A 20,815-nucleotide genomic window follows, 5' to 3' on the forward strand; every position below is an offset into this window, starting at 1 on the left:
AGTCCGCTCGCTGTCCGCTAGCCCGCTGCGATGTTGCGCGCTGCCGCCCGCTTCGGGCCCCGCCTGGGCCGCCGCCTCTTGTCAGCTGCCGCCACCCAGGCCGTGCCTGCCCCCAACCAGCAGCCCGAGGTCTTCTGCAACCAGGTGAGCCCACCGGCCGGGCTCGCGCTTTGTTCTCCAGCCCGAGTCCCCGCAGGCCCCTAGGAAGGCCCCGCGCCGCCGTGGGCCCCAGTGTACTCATCTGGGGCTCGAGGGGTTTGCAGAGGCTGACGTGGAAGCACATCTGCCCCTTCCTCTCCTGCAAACATTTTAGCCCCTTCGCCGCCTCTGACAGTCCCCTCCCATTTCCCCGTGACTTGGGTCCCCTCTCCGTCTTCGCCCAGCCTCGGTCTGTTTTCCAGCGCCAACTCTCGGGGTTCCGTTCTCCGCATGGTCCTTGCTTTCGGGTCTCCGCAGGGTCCCCACCCTCACCCACTCAGAAGACGCGGCCAAGTCCCTCTTTGCAGGAACTTTTCTGTCTTTTCCTTAGTCATCCCCTTTACCCCCTGACTCATACCCTCATCCAAGGAGTTCAAAAGGAAAAACCAGGAAAGAGGTGATTTGCAGCCACGTTCTCCAGTTCACCATGGGCGAGGCCACGCTCGGTTGCTTCCATGGCTGGGAGGAGGGAATCCTGGAGGACCTTCGGCCCCAGGGGGCCGACCCCAAGGGGTGTCTGCGGCTTCCAACGCCGGCTTCGACCAAACCAAGGAGGAGCTTTCCAGGATAAAACTGATTCCCGTGGTCCATTTATTGATTGCTCAATCAGTAATACTTTGGAATATTTTTTGTTTTGATCTTTGAGTTTGGTTAAAGTTCTGGACTTCACAGAGGCTGAAATTGGTTATGAAAGAGTTTGTTTTGTTCGTGCCAGTGCATGTTGGCTGCCTTCTCTGACTTAAGCTTTTTCTCCTATAAATGGAAAGGCGCTCTGAGGGTGAGGTTCACACAGGCCCTCATCAACCAGTCACTTCATAGTTAATCACAGCTCCTGTCCTCTCTGCACAGCCTTTGTGCCTGGCACTGTTCTAAGTGTCTACCTGTTTTGCAATTTAAGGTAATTTTTACAACAGCCTCAGTAGGAAGGGACTGTAATTCTCCATTTTATAGATGAAGAGACTGAGTCACAAAGAGGTTTAGTGACTCACCTAAAGACCAAAGTCATGGCATAGTTGGGGTTCACAGCTGAACTTCCAGGAGTAAGCCCCTAACCAGAACATTCCATGGTATGTTGTGATTCTGGGTGGGAACAAAGGGACCACCGATCCTCTGGGACTATTGCTGATTTGGAATGCTGTAGAGCTGGCTCCTAGCCAGCTGCTTTCAACAGCACACCTGCTGGTCTGGCCCTGAGTGTGGCTGCACATCTGGATATATGTGATGGGTAAAGGCACATGCGTGTGATTTTAGGGGATGTTACAAAGGTCATTTGCGAGGGAATTTTTAAAAGGATAAAATAAAATGTCTTTTGCATAACACAAGCTAAAAAGGCAGCAGCTATGGCTCCCTTGGCAGCCTGTGCAAGTTCATGCTTGGAAGACTTGAGCATCAAAAGATCTAGCAGAGGCCAAGTGCAGTAGCTCATGCCTGTAAATCCCAGCATTTTGGGAGGCCGAGGTGGGATGATCCCTTGAGCCTAGGATTTCGAGACCAGCCTGGGCAACATAGCAAGACCCTGTCTCTAGTCTCTACTAAAAAAGTAAATTAGTCAGGTGTGGTGGCACATGCCTGTAGTCCCAGCTATATGGGAGGCTGAGGTGGGAGGATCACTTGAGCCTAGGAGTTCGAGGCTGCAGTGAGCTATGATTGGGCCACTACACTTAGTCTGAGCAACAGAGCAAGACTCTGTCTCAGAAATGTCCTCAAGGAACAGCCACATTCGTCACCCTAGGAACCCTTCTGGCCACAGGATCTGATTAAAATCTTTATCCTTCATCACATGCAGGTGAGGCAGCTGGGTCCAGATGTGCACCCAGACCCATAGGTAACACGTCCTGTTCTCCAGATTTACTCTGTGGGTGTAGGCTGGAGGAGCCAAGTCAATTCCCTGTGGCTGCTTTTCTTTATCAGACTTTTTGAGATCATTAAAGTAACACATGCCCACTGTATAAAATTGCAGAGGACTGACTTACAACTCTCTGGACACAGTCAGTCAAGGTGGTTCATGCCTGTAATCCCAGCACTTTGGGATGCCAAGGTGGGAAGATTGCTTGAGATTAGATGTAAGGCTGCAGTGAACTATGATTGTGCCACTGCACTCCAGCCTGGGCAATGGAGAAGAACCCATCTCTTAAAAAATAAGTAAATAAATAAACCTCTCTGGATACCCCATTTTATTCCCTCCAAGAGCACTGTGAACAGGTGGGTGTGTCTCTTGTAGACATTTTGTTTGCATTTATAAGTGCCTGCAGCGAGAGAGAGAGAGAGAGAATGCAAGCACACCAGACTTTTTTTTTTTTTTAACATAAATGAGATGCAACCACTTATATTCTGAAGCTCCCCGTCTCACTGAACAATGTACCTGGGTTATCATTCTGAGTATGTTCAGATCTTATTTAACCCTTTCTAAGGACCGCAGAGCATTCCACTCTGGTGGCGCCGTGCTGGAACTGGCCCTCTTAGAGCCCCCTGGGATGTTTGCAGTGTGGCCTTATTGCTGACTCAGCAGGGAAGAGGGACAGTGTGTACAGCAGTGGACTCTGCACCTCAGCTGCCTCATCTGTAAAATGGGGTAAAATGGCTGGGTGCAGTGGCTCACACCTGTAATCCCAGCACTTTGCGAGGCTGAGGCAGGCAGATCACAAGTTCAGGAGTTCGAGACTAGCCTGGCCAACATAGTGAAACCCTGTCTCTACTAAAAATACAAAAATTAGCCGGGCATGGCAGCACGCGCCTGTAATCCCAGCTACTCGGGAGGCTGAGGCAGGAGCATCACTTGAACCCGGGAGGCAGAGGTTGCAGTGAGCCGAGATCACCCTACTGCATTCCAGCCTTGGTGACAGAGCCAGACTCCGTCTCAAAAAAAAAAAAAAAAAAAGGGGGGGTGCGGTAAAATTCCATCGCATCACCGAATTGCTGTGAGGACCAAATGGGGTGAGGCTTCCACAGCCACAGGCAGTGCTGGCTTCATGGCCACTGGTTCCTCCATATTGATTGCAGCCTTAAGCAGGAGCTGGGATAACAGTGACGCTGTGGACTTGCAGTGTCTTGGTGATCAAACTCCATTTGATATGGATGCTGTTGTATTTGCAGTTTGTTTCCTAAAGGGGTGAGCTAGGTTGTGGTAAAGTAGAATGGGAGTTTGGGGTGAATTAAAACTTGCATCTTTATTCTTACCCTCTCTTTCTGTTTTTGTTTTTGTTTTGAGACAGGGTCTCTCACTGTTGCCCAGGCTGGAGTGTAGTAGTGTTCACTGCAGCCTCAACCTCCCAGGCTCAGTCAACAAGTTACCCTCCTACTTCAGCCTTCCAAGTAGCTGAGACTACAGGCATACCCCACCACACCTGACTAATTTTTGTATTATTTTATTTTATTTTATTTTATTTATTTGAGACAGACTCTTGCTCTGTTGCCCAGGCTGGAGTGCAGTGGTGTGATCTTGGCTCATTGCAACCTCCACTTCCCGGGTTCAAGCGATTCTCCTGCTGGAGCCTCCTGAGTAGCTAGGATTACAGGTGCCCACCACCACACCTGGCTAATTTTTTTGTATTCTTAGTGGAGACGGGATTTCGCCATGTTAGCCAGGCTGGCTGGTCTTCAACTCCTGGCTTCAGGTGATCCACCTGCCTTGGCCTCCCAAAGTGCTGGGATTAAGGCATGAGCCACTGCAGCCAGCCAATTTTTTGTAATTTTTATAGAGTTGGGGTTTTGCCCTGTTGCCCAGGCTGGGTCTTGAACTTCTAGGCTCAAGCAATCTTCCCTCCTTGGCCTCCCAAAGTGCTGGGATTACAGGCGTGAAGCACTGAACTAAAGAGAGAACTGACAGGCAATTAAGGATGGATTTCCCAAGGCTAGGTGTGGTGGCTCACAGCTGTAATCCCAGCACTTTCAGAGGCCAAGGTGGGAAGATTGCTTAACCCCAGGAGTTCGAGACCAGCCTGGGCAACATAGCACAACTCCATCTCTACAAAAACTAAAAAATTAGCTGGACATGGTGGTGAGCACCTGTAGTTCAAGCTACTTGGGAGGCTGAGGCAGGAGGATTGCTTGAGCCAAGGAGTTTGAGGCTTCAGTGAGCTTTGATCTTGCCACTGCACTCCGTCCTGGGCAACACTGGAAGCATACATAGGCACCATACAGAAATGTTCATTGCAACTTTTTTTATGTCAGTAAAAGCTTAGGAAATAAGCCAGCTTGAGCTCCATAGATGAACACCTATGTTACAGTTATAGGAGAGAATAATCCTCTGCATGTAGCAATTACAAATCATTGGCTCAACCTGTACAAATAATATATGTCAAAAACAATATGTCAAGGAGGAAAAATGTCCAGCACTCTACACCATATGAAACCGTGAAAACTGTACAAAACAAAACTTTATATTTCATGTAGATAGACAGATCTCCATAAAAAATATGTAAGAATGTGCTGGAAGGAAAATTCTCCTTGGTGTGAGGGCGGTTACTGCCTGAGTGGGCAGGACAGGATAGGGGTAGTGATGAACGAGGACTCTGGCTTTATTTAAATGTTTGATTTCTTTAAAAATTGGCCAGACACGGTGGCTCACGCCTGTAATCTCAGCACTTCGGGAGGCTGAGGCGGGCAGATTGCTTGAGCACAGGAGTTCGAGACCAGCCTGACCAACATGGTGAAACCCCGACTCTGCTAAAAATACAAAAATTAGCTAGGCCTGGTGGCCCACGCTTGTAATCCCAGCTACTCCGGAGGCTGAGGCATGAGAATCACTTTAACTCGGGAGGCAGAGGTGGCAGTGAGCCAAGATCGCACCACTGTACTCCAGCCTGGGTGACAGAGTGAGACTTCATCTGAATAAAACTCCCCAAAAAACAAAAAAAAACTTGATACCCCATGAGCAGATATTAAAAGAAAAAAGAAAAAATATAATGGTCCCCTGATGTGCCGCCCCTGCAGATAATCACTGTTAACAGTATATCTGAAGCAGAAATTTGCTTTTTCTTGTTTGCCTGGGAGATTCTTACAGAATGAGCCAAAACCTGTGTTTTGGAATGACTTTGTGCTGACTGAATCTCCCTATTGATTGTACAGGTTGATGACTTCTTTAGGAGTGTTCTTTGTTTTTGTTTTTGTTTTTGAGATGTAGTCTCACTCTGTCGCCCAGGCTGAAGTGCAGTGGCACGATCACGGCTCACTGCAACCTCTGCCTCCCGGGTTCAAGCGATTCTCCTGCCTCAGCCTCCTGAGTAGCTGGGATTACGGGTGCTGCCACCATGCCCAGCTAATTTTGTATTTTTAGTAGAGTTGGGGTTTCACCATGTTGGCCAGGCTAGTCTCAAACTCCTGACCTTGTGATCCACCCGCCTTGGCCTCCCAAAGTGCTGGGATTACAGGCGTGAGCCACCGCACCCGGCCTCTTTTTTTTTTGGTTGTTTTTTTTTTTTTTTTTTTGAGGCAAGGTCTTGATCTGTTGCCCAGGCTGGAGTGCAGTGGCATGATCATAACTCACTGCAACCTCAAACTCTTGGGCTGAAGCGATCCTCCCGCCTCAGCCACTAGAGGCACTGGGATTACAGGCATGGGCCACCACGTCCAGCTAGGAGTTTTAAGAGCCTCTATAGAAATAGATTTAGGTGGCCGGGCATGGCGGCTCACGCCCTGGCATGAGAGTGAGGCCTAGCGACAGAGTGAGACTCTGTCTCAAAAAAAAAACAACAAAAAGAAATAGATTTAGGCAGGCTGGGCGTGGTGGCTCATGCCTGTAATCCCAGCACTTTGGGAGGCCGAGGCCGGCGGATCACCTCAGGTCGAGACCAGCCTGACCAATATGAAGAAACCCCGTCTCTACTAAAAATACAAAAATTGGCCGGTGTGGTGGCATGTGCCTGTAATCCCAGCTACCTGGGAGGCTGAGACAAGAGAAACGCTTGAACCCGGGAGGCGGAAGTTGTGGTGGGGCCCAGTGACACCGCCCGCCTCAGCCTCCCAAAGTGCTGGGATTACAGGCATGAGCCACCGTGCCCGGCCCATGTTTTTAATCAGAGAACACAAATAGGCATTCAATACTTCCTGCCTGCCCAGAATCTGTGGGACACACTTGAGTTTCAGGTGACGGGGCTATAATAATGTTTGTGTTCCTGAGGTCAAGTTGAGTTGAGAATTTACATGTTGTGGACATGTGTATGTATTCCCTGCTCCAGTAATCATGATTATTCATCACCTATTTTCCATCAGGCCCTCTACTGAGGACTTCTACCTGCATTTCACCCTTCATCCTACCTGCAACTCTATAAGCCTGGTAGTATTGCTGTCCCGTCTCGTGGGTGAGGAAACTGAGGCTCAGGGAGGTCAAGTTCACACTAAGTATAACTGAGGGCATGTGTCTGAAGGTTTGGCAGGGCAGAATTTGAAGCCCACTTTCAAACTTATAACTTAATGTGAATTTGACCTCCCTGAATAATGATCAGACCATAAGAATGTATTGATAAACATTTAAGGGACAATTGAATAGAATTTTAAAATCAGAGAGGAGGAGCCATGTTTGTATTGTTCACTTTTGCATTCCTGGCACCTAGCACCTTGGCATAGGATCACTGTTGGGTAAATATTTATTGAATAATGAATGGTTGCCATTTATGAAACCATGTTTACAGTTTTGTGCTCCAGAAGTGAGGTAAAGGGTTGCTTAATGGGAACCCAGTATTTCTACTCAAAAGGGCCTTATTGCAAAGTATTTGGAAGTTTAAAAGAGTGGGAACATGGGGACGCATAGGGAGTGGTGAAACTGGCCCAGGGAAAGTCCATTGCAGCAAGATAGAGATTGCCAAACCGTAAGCAGAACAAGTTGAAACCGCGCCTGTCTGGCAAACAGTCCAGAGTAGAATTGAACCTCCCATCTTTGAAGTGGTGAAAAAAGGCCCTGGGGTGGGGGAGTGGGGCAGAGGGCTGGTGTCGTCTGCCTGGGTTAGTCTTGGTTCGGGAGTGTCCCGAGCAAGCCTGGGGAGATGACTGCCCCTCGCCTTGATCCCCAGCTAACCTGGGGTTCTGGATTATGTGTGGGGGAGAGGGAATGTGTGTGGCATTCCGTGTTTGTCTTGAACTTTACTCCCTGGAATCTTGTAATACAAGCAATGGCATCTGCTTTCCATCGGACATAATCACCTAACTGCAGATTAGCAAGTGAAAGAGCATATGCCGTTGGGATCATCCCAGGCTGCAAAACCGCGCCATTAGCTTGCTCACTCTTTGGGAAAATATGGTGTTCCAGGGACGGGGATTTCCTAGGTAACATGCCCAGTTCTTTCATGCATCAAAGCTTGAACTGAAATCTTTCTAGAATGTGTCCTGCCTCCTTAAATCAGAACTACTGAACACAGTTTAGCCTTTCATTGGAGCCTTTCATTGGAGTTTAGCCTTTCAATGGGTGGGCAGATGATAACCACCCATTGTGATGAGGTCTGGGGGTGGTGGCCAGAATTTCATTCTCTCCTGGCCTTGGTCTCGCCCCCGCCCCCAAGGTCCAGTTGTCCCTGCTCTGGACACTGACCCTGCCCCAGCTTCTGAGCCCCTCGACCACCACAATCACCACTAAGTCTCTGCCTGGCATGGAGAACAAGATATCCAAGGTGAAGAGGGATCCTGTTACCCTCTAACTCAGTAGTTCTAATTTCTACACAGTAATCTGCTCCATGTTTGCAAAAACACATGTGAAAGGGTTCGCCGCAGCTGTTGCTGGAATGGCAATCACTTGTCCTAAAAGTGCATTTGTAGGAAATCGTTAAATAAACCATGGCCTGACCGTGTTGAGGAACGCTGTGTGGCTTAACATGAGGCAGAGCTGCCTGTGGAATAATGTCCAAGAGAAACTAACTGAGAAAAGCGAGTTAGCAAATAGCAAGTCTATTACGCCCACTTAGAAAGGACACGGCAGTGTCCCAGTTCTCTGGTCTCCTGGGTCCTCCCAGCATCAAGTGCAGATCCTGGCACACAGCGGGTAGAATCGCAAGTCTCCCGCTCTCCCCTCACCTACACCCTGCAGCCATTCCTCCTGTCCCCAGGCTCTTCCTAGCAGTCACTCTTCAGACCCCTCAGCTGGCCAAGCCTCCTTCCGCTTCTCACTTGCTTGGTTTTGCTTGTTTACCGCGCCCTCTCCTCACCAGGACTTCAGCTCCCGGAAGCCAGGACTTGGCTGTTGGACTCCCTGTGCTGGAGTGGCCAGGGCTGTCAGTGAAAGCTTATGGAATGCATGGGTGAATGAATCCAACTTTTACAAAACAAAGTGAGACGTATTTATTAAAATATGTAGGAATTAGAGTATTTTGATAGAAAATCTTTATGTTTTGCCAACAGTCTAGATTGAAAGTGTCAACTCCAGACATCACTCTGCTTCTGGAAACTATAAAGAGGAAGTGGGAGCTAGGACACCCCCCCGCCCCGCCCCGCCCCGCCCAAGAGCTTCTGGGTTAAGTGTGTTATGTAAGTCAAGCTTCGGGTTTCAGGTCAGGAGGTTATAAAGCATTTGGCCCAGAGTCTGCACTGGTGTTTATTCAGGAAAACTGCTCCTCACTTGAAGCAGAACTTTGGCAGAAACTCAGTGTGAGAACAGTTCCTACACAGCCCCCCACCGGGGAGGGAGGCCACTGAGTCTGGCTCTAGGAGAAGGGAAATGGGAAATGTAAACCGGAGGAAGTTTCCAGCGTCCTACTCGGCAGACCCAAGTTTATCTTATCAGTGGAGAAGGGAAGATGGGTTGTTGAAAATGCAGCCTGATTCAACGGTGAAGGGTGACTGAGAACATTCTGGGCTTTGAAAGGCTAACATGCAAGGGAGTGGTCTTTCCAGGATCCTAATCTAAATCAGAGGCTGATGGGGTTTTAGCCAGACTGGCTGACCTCTCCCCTTCCTACTTCCTGATCTTTGCAAAATAAAGTTTAAAATCCAGGACAATTTAGTATGCTTTGGTGCAGGGAACAACATAAAGAGTAGAGACCTGGCCCTCACTCCTAAGAATCTTTAAGCTACGAGAGCTGCAGGATCTAGAACACTGCAGGACCCCCTGCGGGCAAGGTCCTAGCTTAGGAACTGTACACTCGTTCTTGCATTTAACCTTCACATCGGCCCCCAGAAGTACTCGATGAGGCATCTGGGAAGTGAAGGGATTTGCCCAGGGTCAAATCTGTGAGGGATGGAGTCAGAATTCAAACCCAGGCCGGGCATGGTGGCTCACAGCTGTAATCCCAGCACTTTAGGAGTCCAAGGCAAGGAGGATCACTTGAGCACAGGAGTTTGGGACCAGCCTGGCCAACATGGTGAAAGCCCATCTCTACAAAAAATACAAAAAAAATCCCACCTTTATTTAAGAAAAAAAATTCAAACCCAGATCTGTTTGGCTTTGAGGTTGATGCTTTTTACAACATGCAGAATAAAATTTTTTTTTTTTGAGACTCTGTTGCCCAGATTGGAGTACAGTGGTGCAATCTTGGCTCACTGCAACCTCCATCTCCTAGGTTCAAGCAATTCTCCTGCCTCAGCCTGTCGAGTAGCTGGGATTACAGGCAAGTGACACCATGCCCAGCTAATTTTTGCATTTTTAGTAGAGACGGGGTTTCACCATGTTGTCCAGGCTGGTCTCGAACTCCTGACCGCAAATGATCCACCTGCCTTGGCCTCTCAAAGTGCTGGGATTACAGGGATGAGCCACTGTGCCTGGCTCAGAATCAAAATTTGAAATCAACCTGTGTTGAGTCAGTAAGTAAACCATAAAGATGGAGATTCGGGAATCAGAATTCCAGCCTCCTTGAAGGCAGACCTGGGCTATGGCTGGAGGTTGGAGTTGGAAGAACTGAGGGAAAAACACAGGCCTTGGAGTCCCAAAGACCTGGCTTCAAAGCCTGGCTCTGCCTTTGCTGCTGTGTGACCTAGAGCCAAGTGGCTGGACTCTTCTGTGCCTAGCATCCTCTGCTGTGAAGTGGAGAGGATGAAATTCATCTCCTAGGTTTGCTATGAGGTTTAAATGGGAACAATCCAAGTACACAGAACCGCTGGTGCGGGTCTGGTTCTTGAGGGGCAGCTAGTGAATGTTAGCCGTGTCCATGACACGCAGAGGGCTGAGTGGACTTTCTCCCTGGGTGGGGGAGGAAGGAGAAGCTTGGGAATAGTACAAGGCCAACCAGACCTACTTCCACCTAGCCCAGCCTAGTGCTTCTCTGTACTCTCCTCAGCCTGCTGACCCAAGTGCTTTGCTGCGAGGCAGTTGTGTGTGAGGTGTGAACCCTGAGCCTGTGCTGCAGGGGGAAGGAGAGAAGGATGTTCACGCAATGGCTACAGGCTGCCTGCCTGCCCCCCATGCCTGTGAGCCCCCATCTTCCAGCAGGCAGACCCTGGAACTCCCTTCTCCTCCACAGGCACCCCGAGGAGGAGCTGACTTTCAGAGTCGGGGAGTAAACACCCAGGGCCCGCTGCCCAGGCACAGCATAGTCCAGCTTGAACTTAGGTATGGCAGTCTCCTGGCTTTGAGCCTGAACTCTTTATTGCCACACCTGTCCCCACACTGGAAATGACCCAGCCCTCCCGTGGAAAGAAAGAAGGGTGCCATTTCCCTAAAAATTAACGATTGACTAACTAATATGAAACCACACAAACACGCCTCCAGAAGCCCGGTTAATGTTTACCCATGTTCTTCTCCGGTGCCAAGAGCCTTTCCTGTGGGTGCACAGCTGCGGATTCCACCATAGAGATTATGCGGAACAAATTTCAGCCTGGGAATATGATTCCTGCTAGGCCCTTACCTGAACGACTCCTTCCTGGGGCACTCTGTTTCCACCCTGCCATCGTCATGGTGTTGGGCATTCACTCCATGCTTGGCACAGAGACTTCAGACCGTCACACAGCTTTATAAAAAGGGGGCTCTAGGGTGATTCCCACCCTACAGATGAGGAAACAAAGACACAGGGGTGAGGTCCTTGTCCCATGTGACAAAATCAGGAGCAAAAGAGCCCATATTCAGCCAGGCGCGGTGGCTCACGCCTGTAATCCTGGCACTTTGAGAGGCCGAGGCAGGCGGATCACCTGAGGTCAGGAGTTGGAGACCAGCCTGGCCAACATGGTGAAACCCCATCTCTACTAGAAATACAAAAATTAGCCGGGCATGGTGGCAGGCATCTGTAATCCCAGCTACTCGGGAGGCTGAGGCAGGAGAATCGCTTGAACCTGAGAGGCGGAGGTTGCAGTGAGCTGGGATCACTCCATTGCACTCCAGCCTGGGGGACAAGAGCCAGACTTTGTCTAAAAAAAAAAAAAAACCCTCATGCCTGTAATCCCAGCACTTTGGGAGGCCCAGATGGGCGGATCACGAGGTCAGGAGATTGAGACCATCCTGGCTAACTCGGTGAAACCCCGTCTCTGCTAAAAACACAGAAAAATTAGCCGGGCGTGGTGGCAGGCGCCTATAGTCCCAGCTGCTTAGGAGGCTGAGGCAGGAGAATGGTGTGAACCTGGGAGACGGAGCTTGCAGTGAGCTGAGATTGCGCCACTGCACTCCAGCCTGGGCGACAGAATGAGACTCCATCTCAGGGGGAAAAAAAAGCCCATATTCGTCCAGATTCTTTTTTTTTTTTTTTTTAAGAGTCTTTTTCTGTCACCCAGCCTGGAGTGCAGTGGTGCAATCACGGCTCACTGCAGCCTCAACCTCCCAGGCTCAAGTGATCCTCCCACCTCAGCCTCCTGAGTAGCTGGGACTATAGGCACACAACCACACCTGGCTAATTTTTCATTTTTTGTGGAGAGAGGGTCTCACTATGTTACCCACGTTGGTTTCGAACTCCTGAGCTCAAGCAGTCCTCCCGCCTTGGCCTCCCAAATTGTTGGGATTACAGGCTTGAGCCACTGTGTCCGGCCACCCAGATTCTTGTCTTGAACCTCTGCTCCTTTTTGTGTTTTCTTTTTTGAGACAGGGTCTTGCTCTGTCACCCAGGCTGGAGGTAGTGGTGTGATCATGGCTCACTGCAGCCTCAACCTCCCAGCCTCAAGCAAGTGATCCGTCCATCTCAGCCTCCTAAGTAGCTGGGATTACAGGCGCATGCTACCACACTTGGCTAATTTTTCATTTTTTTGTGGAGATGGAGGTCTCTATGTTACTCAGGTTGGTCTCAAATTCCTGAGCTCAAGCAGTTCTCATGCCTTGGCCTCCAAAAGTGCTGGGACTACAGGTGTGAGCCACAGTGCCAGGCCAAATGTCTGCTTTTGACCAGTGAGCCTGGCCACCCCTCCCCAGCCCTGTTGTGCGCCTCGCTCCAGGCTTTGCTTGGCAGCTTGGTATTCTTTATGGTCCGAGACTCTGGCCCCGAGTGACCACAGATGTCTCACTGGAGTTCTAGGCCAGGACCAGGACATGCAGGGATGCTGGGGCCAAAGGGACTCCCAAGGAAGGCAGGCAGAGAGGCAGATGTCTTTGCCTTCATGTCACCTGTAGCCTTTGCCCCAGCACTGGCGAGGTGACCATGGACCCTGCCAGGAGACTGGTTTACCAAGCCTGAAGGGAACAGCTTGCTGGGAGATGTCTTCTCTGCACTCCCCAAGACCATCGCCCAGTGCCTGGAAAGCAGAGGGCGAACTCTGGCACTTTATGTATGTATTTATTTTTATTTTTTGAGACAGAGTTTCACTCTCGTTGCCCAGGCTGGAGTGCAATGGTGTGATCTTGGCTAACTGCAACCTCTGCCTCCCGAGTTCAAGCGATTCTCCTGCCTCAGCCTCCCGAGTAGCTGGGACTACAGGCGCCCGCCACCACACCTGGCTAATTTTTTGTATTTTTAGTAGAGATGGGGTTTCACCGTGTTGGCCAGACTGGTCTCAAACTCCGGACCTAAGGTGATCTGCCCACCCCAGCCTCCCAAAGTGCTGGGATTACAGGCATGAACACCGCATGCAGCCCTGCACTTTAATAGTTGACTTTAGGTAATAAGTAAGGACCCTTCCTCTGAGCAAATGGAGGGGTTTAGCTCTCTGACATTGGCCTCATGAGGAAGGAAGTCTTTCCCCCAGATGTGGCTTGGTTGGGTGATGGCCTGGTCTGAATTACATTCTAGAGGCGGAACCGTCTTGGGACCCGCCGTCCTCCCTGACCCCGTTTTTTATCACTTCGTTTGTGGTTCACCAGTAACTCTGGCCACCTCTGCTTTTTCTCAAATCTACCAGACTTATTCCTGCCCTGGGGCCTTTGCACTTGCTATTCCACAGCCTGGACTGCTGGTCCTCCAGCTCTTCCTGTGGACCCCTCCTTTTCATCATTCAGGACTCGGTCAAATGTCTGCTCCTCAGGGCGACCTGCCCCTACCACTACGGCTGGAGTTCTCTACCCCCCAACCTTAGTCACCTTCTCTGGATCCTGTTCTTCCCTTCACCTTCCTCTGTACAGTCTGAGGTGGTCTTCTGTGTTTGATTGCCTCTTTATTTCTTCGGCACCATGAGAGCATGGTCTTTGTTGGCTTTTGGCTCTACTCTGTCCTCAGCCCTAGAACTGTGCCTGCCCATTGCAGGTGTTCATTAAGTATTTGCTGAGTGAGTGAAATAATAATCTAAGGCTGGGCATGGTGACTCATGCCTGCAATCCCAGGATCTTGGGTGGCTGAGGAGGGAGTATCGCTTGAGTCCAGCCTGGGGAACATAGAGGGACCTCGTCTCTACAAGAAATACAAAAATTAGCCAGGCGTAGTGGCATGTGCCTGTGGTCCCAGCTAGCTACTCAGGAGGCTGAGGCAGGAGGATCACTTGAGCTTAAGAGGAAGAGGCTACAGGGAGCCATGATCACGCCACTGTACTCCAGCCTGGGCAACAGAGTGAGACCCTGTCTCAAAAAAGAAAAAAAACAATAAAAAGAATAATCTAATTTAGTTCTCACAACAAATTTGTGTGGGAGTGGAATAGAATGAAGGTGGTTGCAAATTGTTTGCCATTCCTTCTAGGGAGAAGGGGAGGCTCTCTCCTCAACCTGGGACTCTGGGCTGAGGCTGTGACTCACTTTGACCAACAGAATTTGGTGGCAGAAATGAGGCCAAGTGACTTCTGAAGCTAGATCTTAGGAAGCCTTTCAGCTTCCACCTGGGTCTCTAGGAACACTGTCTCAGGGGAAGCCAGCTGCCATGTGGGAAGTTGGACTAGCTTGAGCCAGCCATGCAGTCAGGAAGCCCAAGCAGCCACGTGGTGCCAGACGAGTAAGTGCAGAAGCCATCTTGCACATCCAGCCTCAGAGGTGGATGACTATTGGCCCCAGCTGTCCTCACACTGTAGCCACACAAGGGAACTCTGCCCAGATGAGCCCAACCAGGGGACTCTCCTGTGGGAGGTAAGAAATCATTTTAAGCCACCAAGTTTTAGGGTGCTTTGTTACACAGCAATGGATAACTAGAACAAGTAGGAACATTCTCTTCATTTTTTAAAGAAACCGCGGCACTGAAAAGTCAACTGACTTACCCAAGGTCACTTGGCGGAGTGGGCATTCTGGCCTAGATTGTCTGCAAGGCCTGTGCTTTTCATTTGTAGGCTACACCACTCTGAAATTAATTCATATTTGCTTTTTCTTGTTTTTTTTTTCCTTACAATACTGGTAGTCAGTATTAAGTTGACAGCTGGTCCTGAGAACTTCTTTCCTTCTCACTGTAGATCTTCATAAACAATGAATGGCATGATGCCGTCAGCAGGAAAACATTCCCCACCGTCAATCCGTCCACTGGAGAGGTCATCTGTCAGGTAGCTGAAGGGGACAAGGTGAGAACTGGTGACTTACCTTGGGGGAGGGATGGATTCGTTTTCTATTTTATATGTTTTTGTGTGGTGAAAGCTTTACCATATATGTGTATTACTTTCGCAAGTAACAGATACCAATGAAAAATTCCGAGTAAATTAATCAATAGAAACTTGCCTGCAGACAACGGTGTTAATTCACTTAGTGTAGAACTATAGACTTGGAAGTGAATTCAGCAAATATCTAATACAGTGTCTTCTTTCCAGACCTGGAAGTTGAAGGTCAGAGATGGAAACCTTGTTGGGTAGAATTTGGGTCTCCTAAGATCTAGCTCCTGTGGAGGTTTGAATTGTATAGACTGTAGGAACCAATTGAAACTGATAATTATGTTTAAAATTTTTAAATTAGACTCTTAGTAAAAATATTTTGTGTTTTTGGCCAGGCGCAGTGGCTCAGGCCTGTAATCCCAGCACTTTGGGAGGCTGAGGTGGGAGGATCACTTGAGCCCAGGAATTTGAGACTAGCCCGGGAAAACATAGTGAGATGCCATCTCTAAAGTAAACAAAGAAACAAATAAATAATTTAAAACTAAGAAAATACAGGCCAGGCGCGGTGGCTCATGCCTGTAATCCCAGCACTTTGGGAGGCCGAGGTGGGCGGATCATGAGGTCAGGAGTTTGAGACCAGCCTGACCAACATGGTGAAACCCCGTCTCTATTAAAAATACAAAAATTAGCCAGGTGTGGTGGCGTCTGCCTGTAATCCCAGCTACTCAGGAGGCTGAGGTAGGAGAATTGCTTGAACCCAGGAGATGGAGGTTGCAGTGAGCCGAAATCGTGCCACTACACTCCAGCCTGGGCGACAGAGCGAGACTTCGTCTCAAAAAAAAAAAAAGAAACTACAGAAATTATCCGGATTCTCATTCCCACCAGGACTTCATGAAAGGAGGAGAAGGTCATGTTATTCAACCCCATTGCTGAAGTCTGGTGCTCGTCAGGGCTCTGCTGGGCTAGGAGCATTGTTTACGGGGCAGGTTTTCTGTGCAGCGATGTGCTGATGACCTTCTGGATGTGTTTGTATTCGGAGCTGGTTATTACTGAGAAGGCCTGAGTTTTCCAGGAAGGCTTGAATTTTCCTGTGTTTTCTAGGAAGATGTGGACAAGGCAGTGAAGGCCGCCCGGGCCGCCTTCCAGCTGGGCTCACCTTGGCGCCGCATGGACGCATCACACAGGGGCCGGCTGCTGAACCGCCTGGCCGATCTGATCGAGCGGGACCGGACCTACCTGGCAGTGAGTCCTCAGCCCTTCTCCCCCTCAGATCCCACGTGGCGAATGGACTCGCAGCATCCTGTGAACAGCCAGGAACCAAGCATCTTGTGAACAGCCAGGGGCCACACATCTGACACGGGACTGATGGGAATGGCGTAGGATGGACACCTTTAGGGGGCACCTCTGTACTAACCAGAGGAGCCTTTCAGTGTCTCCTTTGTTTTTTTGTTTCGTTTTGCTTTTTTGAGATGGAGTCTCGCTCTGTCGCCCAGGCTGGAGTGCACTGGCGACATCTCGACTCACTGCAACCTCCACCTCCTGGGTTCAAGTGATTTTCCTGCCTCAGCCTCCCAAGGAGCTGGGATTACAGGCACAAGCCACCATGCCCAGCTAATTTGTGTATTTTTAGTAGAGACAGGGTTTCACCATGTTGGCCAGGCTGGTCTCCAACTCCTGGGCTCAAGTGATCCACCTGCCTCAGCCTCCCAAAGTGCTGGGATTACAGGCGTGAGCCACCGCACCCGGCCTTAGTGTCTCCTTTGATGCGGCGGGTTTGGCTAAGCAAGAAGGATCTGGGGGAGGGGAGAGGAACTGTGTCAGGGAGGCCTTCCCAGGAGAGAGACCACTGGGAAGGGACACCTCTCCCTGGGCCCCTCCATGGTGGGCCTTCTCCCTGGCTGCAAGAGGAAAAAAAACCAGGAGGCAATCTCCTCCCAGCCACAATTGATTCTGCACACAGAAGCCAGAGCAAACCTTCCAGAAGGCAGATTATACATGGCACTCTGCTCTTATCCCTGCATGGCATGCGGTGTCCTTAGGATAAAATCCTCAGCATGGTCTGTAAGACCCAGCCTGTAACATGGCAAGATCCTGTCTCTACAAAAAGTTAAAAAACTAGCTGAGTATGGTGGCATATGCCTGTAGTCCTAGCTACATGGGAGGCTGAGGCAGGAGGATTGCTTGAGCCCAGGAGTTCAAGGCTGCAGTGAGCTGTGGTGGCACCACTGCGCTCCAGCCTGGGCAACAGAGTCAGATCCTGTCTCAAAAAAAAAAAAAATGACCCAGCCTGTTCTAGTTCCATCATCTGAGTCATGCTGCACTGCAGTCCTCACATTCACATGTGCTCCCAAGCCTGGGCTCCCATGCTTGATGGCCAAGCCTCTTTGAGCATCAGCACTTGCACCTGCCTGGGATGCTCTTCACCCTGCTGCCATCTGTACCATCCCCTTTGCCCAGTTGCCCCCTGCATATCATTCAGGTTCTAGCCTAAAGGGCTCATCTCTGGCTGATGTTTCTAGACAGGGCTGGGCAGCCTGGCTCCCTGCTTTCTATTTTTTAGCACTCTTTTTTTTATTATTATTATTTTTTGAGATGGAGTCTCACTCTTCACCCAGGCTGGAGTGCAGTGGCACGATCTCGGCTCACTGCAACCTCTACCTCCCGATTTCAAGCAATTCTCCTGCCTCAGCCTCCCCACTAGCTGGGATTATAGGTGTGCACCACAATGTCCAGCTAATTTTGTATTTTTGATAAAGTCAAGGTTTCACTGTGTTGGCCAGGCTGGTCTCGAACACCTGACCTCAGGTGATCCACCCGCCTCGGCCCCGCAAAGTGCTGGGATTATAGGTGCGAGTCACTACATCCAGCCTCTAGCACTCTTAACACATGTGACTGAGGACTTGTGTCATTATGCACGGTCTCTTTGCTCTGTAAGCTCCACGCGGTTCTCTATCCCAGCACCTGGATATGGTAGCGAGCAGAAGCTAAAAGAGTGTGTTTGTGAAATCACTGAGTGAGAAGTTGGTGCCTCATCCTGCCTGGCCCCCTTCCTCCTCCTCCCTGCCTTTGGAGAGACCATGGCAATAGTCCAGAGATGCTAGTGACATTTGGTGGCACAAAGGGGACTCTCACCCTGGGCTTGCACCAGCCCTTCTCAGTCCCAGCCTTGGCGCCCTCTGTCAGCCCTTTGTTTTCCTCTCATTCCTGCACCCACGTCTCTGCTGACCTTGTTTTCTTCTCAGGCCTTGGAGACCCTGGACAATGGCAAGCCCTATGTCATCTCCTACCTGGTGGATTTGGACATGGTCCTCAAATGTCTCCGGTATGGGCTCAGCTTTCCTGTTCTTTGTTCTGGCAGGGGAAAAGGGGAGGCAACGTTGTTAGGAGGTAAAAATTAAATTACAAAAATTCAAAAGGGGCAGAGCGCGGTATCTCATGCCTATAATCCCAGCACTTTGGGGGGCTGAGCCAGGCGGATTACGTGAGGTCAAGAGTTTGAGACCAGCCTGGTCAACATGATGAAACCCCATCTCTACTAAAAATACAAAAATTAGCTGGGCATTGTGGCGCACACCTGTAATACCAGCTACTCAGGAGGCTAAGGTAGAAGAATCTCTTGATCCCTGGAAGTGGAGGTCACAGTGAGCCAAGATCATGCCACTGCACTCCAGCCTAGGTGACAGAGTGAGACTCTGTCTCAAAAACAAAAACGAAAAACGAATAAATTACAAAAATTCAAAAGGATCACAGGAGTCAGAGAAGCCTACTCCATTTAGACTCCAGCTCATGGGAAAATCCTTCAATATCACAAATTGTGACTTAGTCATAAATGCTTTCTCTTGTTCTTGAGTTACTTTTGGTACTTTCTGTGTTACTTGGAACTTGTCCATTTTATCGAGGTTATCTAATTTGTTGGTGTACAATTGTTCACAGTATTCTCTTATAATCCTTTTTATCTCTGTAAGATCTGTAGTGTTGTCTTCATTTTCAGTTTTACTTATTTGGGTCTTCTCTCTGTTTCTTAGCCTAGCTAAAGGTTTGTCCATCTTGTAAATGTTTTCAAAGAACAAAACTTTTGGTTTTGTTGATTTTATTATTTTTCTATTCAAGAAAATATTCTCTCTTGTCTATCTCTGTTTCAGTCTTTATTTCCTTCCTTTTACTAGCTTTGGGTTTAGTTTAATCAAAAATGTTTGATTGATTGATTGATTGATTATTATTATTATTTTTTGAGACGGAGTCTTGCTCTGTCGCCCAGGCTGGAGTGCAGTGGTGCAATCTCAGCTCACTGCAAGCTCTGCCTCCCGGGTTCATGCCATTCTCCTGCCTCAGCCTCCTGAGTAGCTGGGACTACAGGTGCCCGCCACCACACCCAGCTGATTTTTTGTATTTTTAGTAGAGATGGGGTTTCACCGTGTTAGCCAGGATGGTCTCAATCTCCTGACCTCGTGATCCACCCTCCTTGGCCTCCCAAAGTGCTGAGATTACAGGCGTGAGCCACTGCACCTGGCGATTGATTGATAATTTTAATTTTTTTTTTGAGGCAGGGTCTCACTCTGTTGCCCAGGCTGGAGTACAGTAGCACAATCATAGTTCACTGCAGCATTGACCTTCTGGGCTCAAGCAATCTTCCCACCTCAGCCTCCTAAGTAGCTGGGACCACAGGCGTGCACCACCATGCCTGGATACTTTTTAAATTTTTTGTAGAGACGGGGGTCTTGCTATGTTGCCCAGGCTAGTTTTGGACTCCTGGGCTTAAGCGATCCTCCCACCTCGGCCTCCCAAAGTGCTGGGATTACAGGCATGAGTTACTATGTCCAACAATCATAAACATTTCAATGACCAAGGAACAAGAGCTTTGTTAAAGCCCATGTGTTGGAGCTGCCAGAAATTCACTGAGGCCAGGCACAGTGGCTCACACCTGTAATCCTAGCACTTTGGGAGGCTGAGGTGGGTGGATCATTTGAGGTCAGGAGTCCAAGAGCAGCTTGGCCAACATGGTGAAACCCCATCTCTACTAAATATACAAAAATTAACCAGGCAGTAGTGGCACATGCCTGTAATCCCAGCTACTCAGGAGGCTGAGACATGAGAATCACTTGAACCCAGGAGATGGAGGTTACAGTGAGCCGAGATCATGCCATTGCACTCCAGACTGGGTGACAGACTGAGACTCCATCTCAACAAAAAAAAAAAAAGAAAGAAATTCACTGAGCCCAGCTTAGACGATAGAGTCAAGGGGTCTCTAATGCAAAAGGCCATTGAGTCTCACTCACCTCCCTGCTTGCTTCATTCTCCTCAGAGCTACACTGGCTTTGAGGGCCAGTTTTTACGTTGGGACCTGGTAGCCCACACCACCTGTTCTTGCACCTCCATGCCTGATTCCAGTCAGGCTAAGCTGTCATCTTTTAATTGTAATGCCATATTCCTGGGGGAGGACCCTGAGTGGCTGGCCTTGATTTTGGCCTCCTGTGGCCAAGGGTGGACAGATCATTTGTGTACATAATCGCTGCCTCCCTGTGACATGTAAACAGAGGTGGTGGGGAGGAAGCAGTGCCAGAAGAGTAGAGGTTGGACAAGAAAACAGTTGGGCCGGGCGCAGTGGCTCACTCTCGTAATCCCAGCACTTTGGGAGGCCGAGGCAGGTGGATCACCTGAGGTCAGGAGTTCGAGACCAGCCTGGCCAACATGATGAAACCCCGTCTCTACTAAAAATACAAAACTTAGGCCGGGCGCAGGGGCTCACGCCTGTAATCCCAGCACTTTGGGAGGTCGAGGCGGGCGGATCACGAGGTCAGGAAATCGAGACCATCCTGGCTAACACGGTGAAACCCCATCTCTACTAAAAATATAT

General features: G+C 49.5%; 1 protein-coding gene across 1 annotated transcript in view; it reads left to right on the forward strand.

Annotated features, from left to right (window-relative positions):
* Positions 1-20,815, forward strand: part of ALDH2 (aldehyde dehydrogenase 2 family member) — a 43,002-nt gene continuing 22,187 nt past the window's right edge. Inside the window, 4 exon segments of the mRNA NM_001131275.1 lie at positions 1-144; positions 14,833-14,937; positions 16,063-16,203; positions 18,204-18,283. Of these exon segments, the coding sequence (NP_001124747.1) occupies positions 31-144; positions 14,833-14,937; positions 16,063-16,203; positions 18,204-18,283 (440 nt within the window). The 5' untranslated portion in view covers positions 1-30.

Source organism: Pongo abelii, chromosome 10 (genome assembly GCF_028885655.2).
Source record: "Pongo abelii isolate AG06213 chromosome 10, NHGRI_mPonAbe1-v2.0_pri, whole genome shotgun sequence".
Lineage (NCBI taxonomy): Eukaryota > Metazoa > Chordata > Mammalia > Primates > Hominidae > Pongo > Pongo abelii.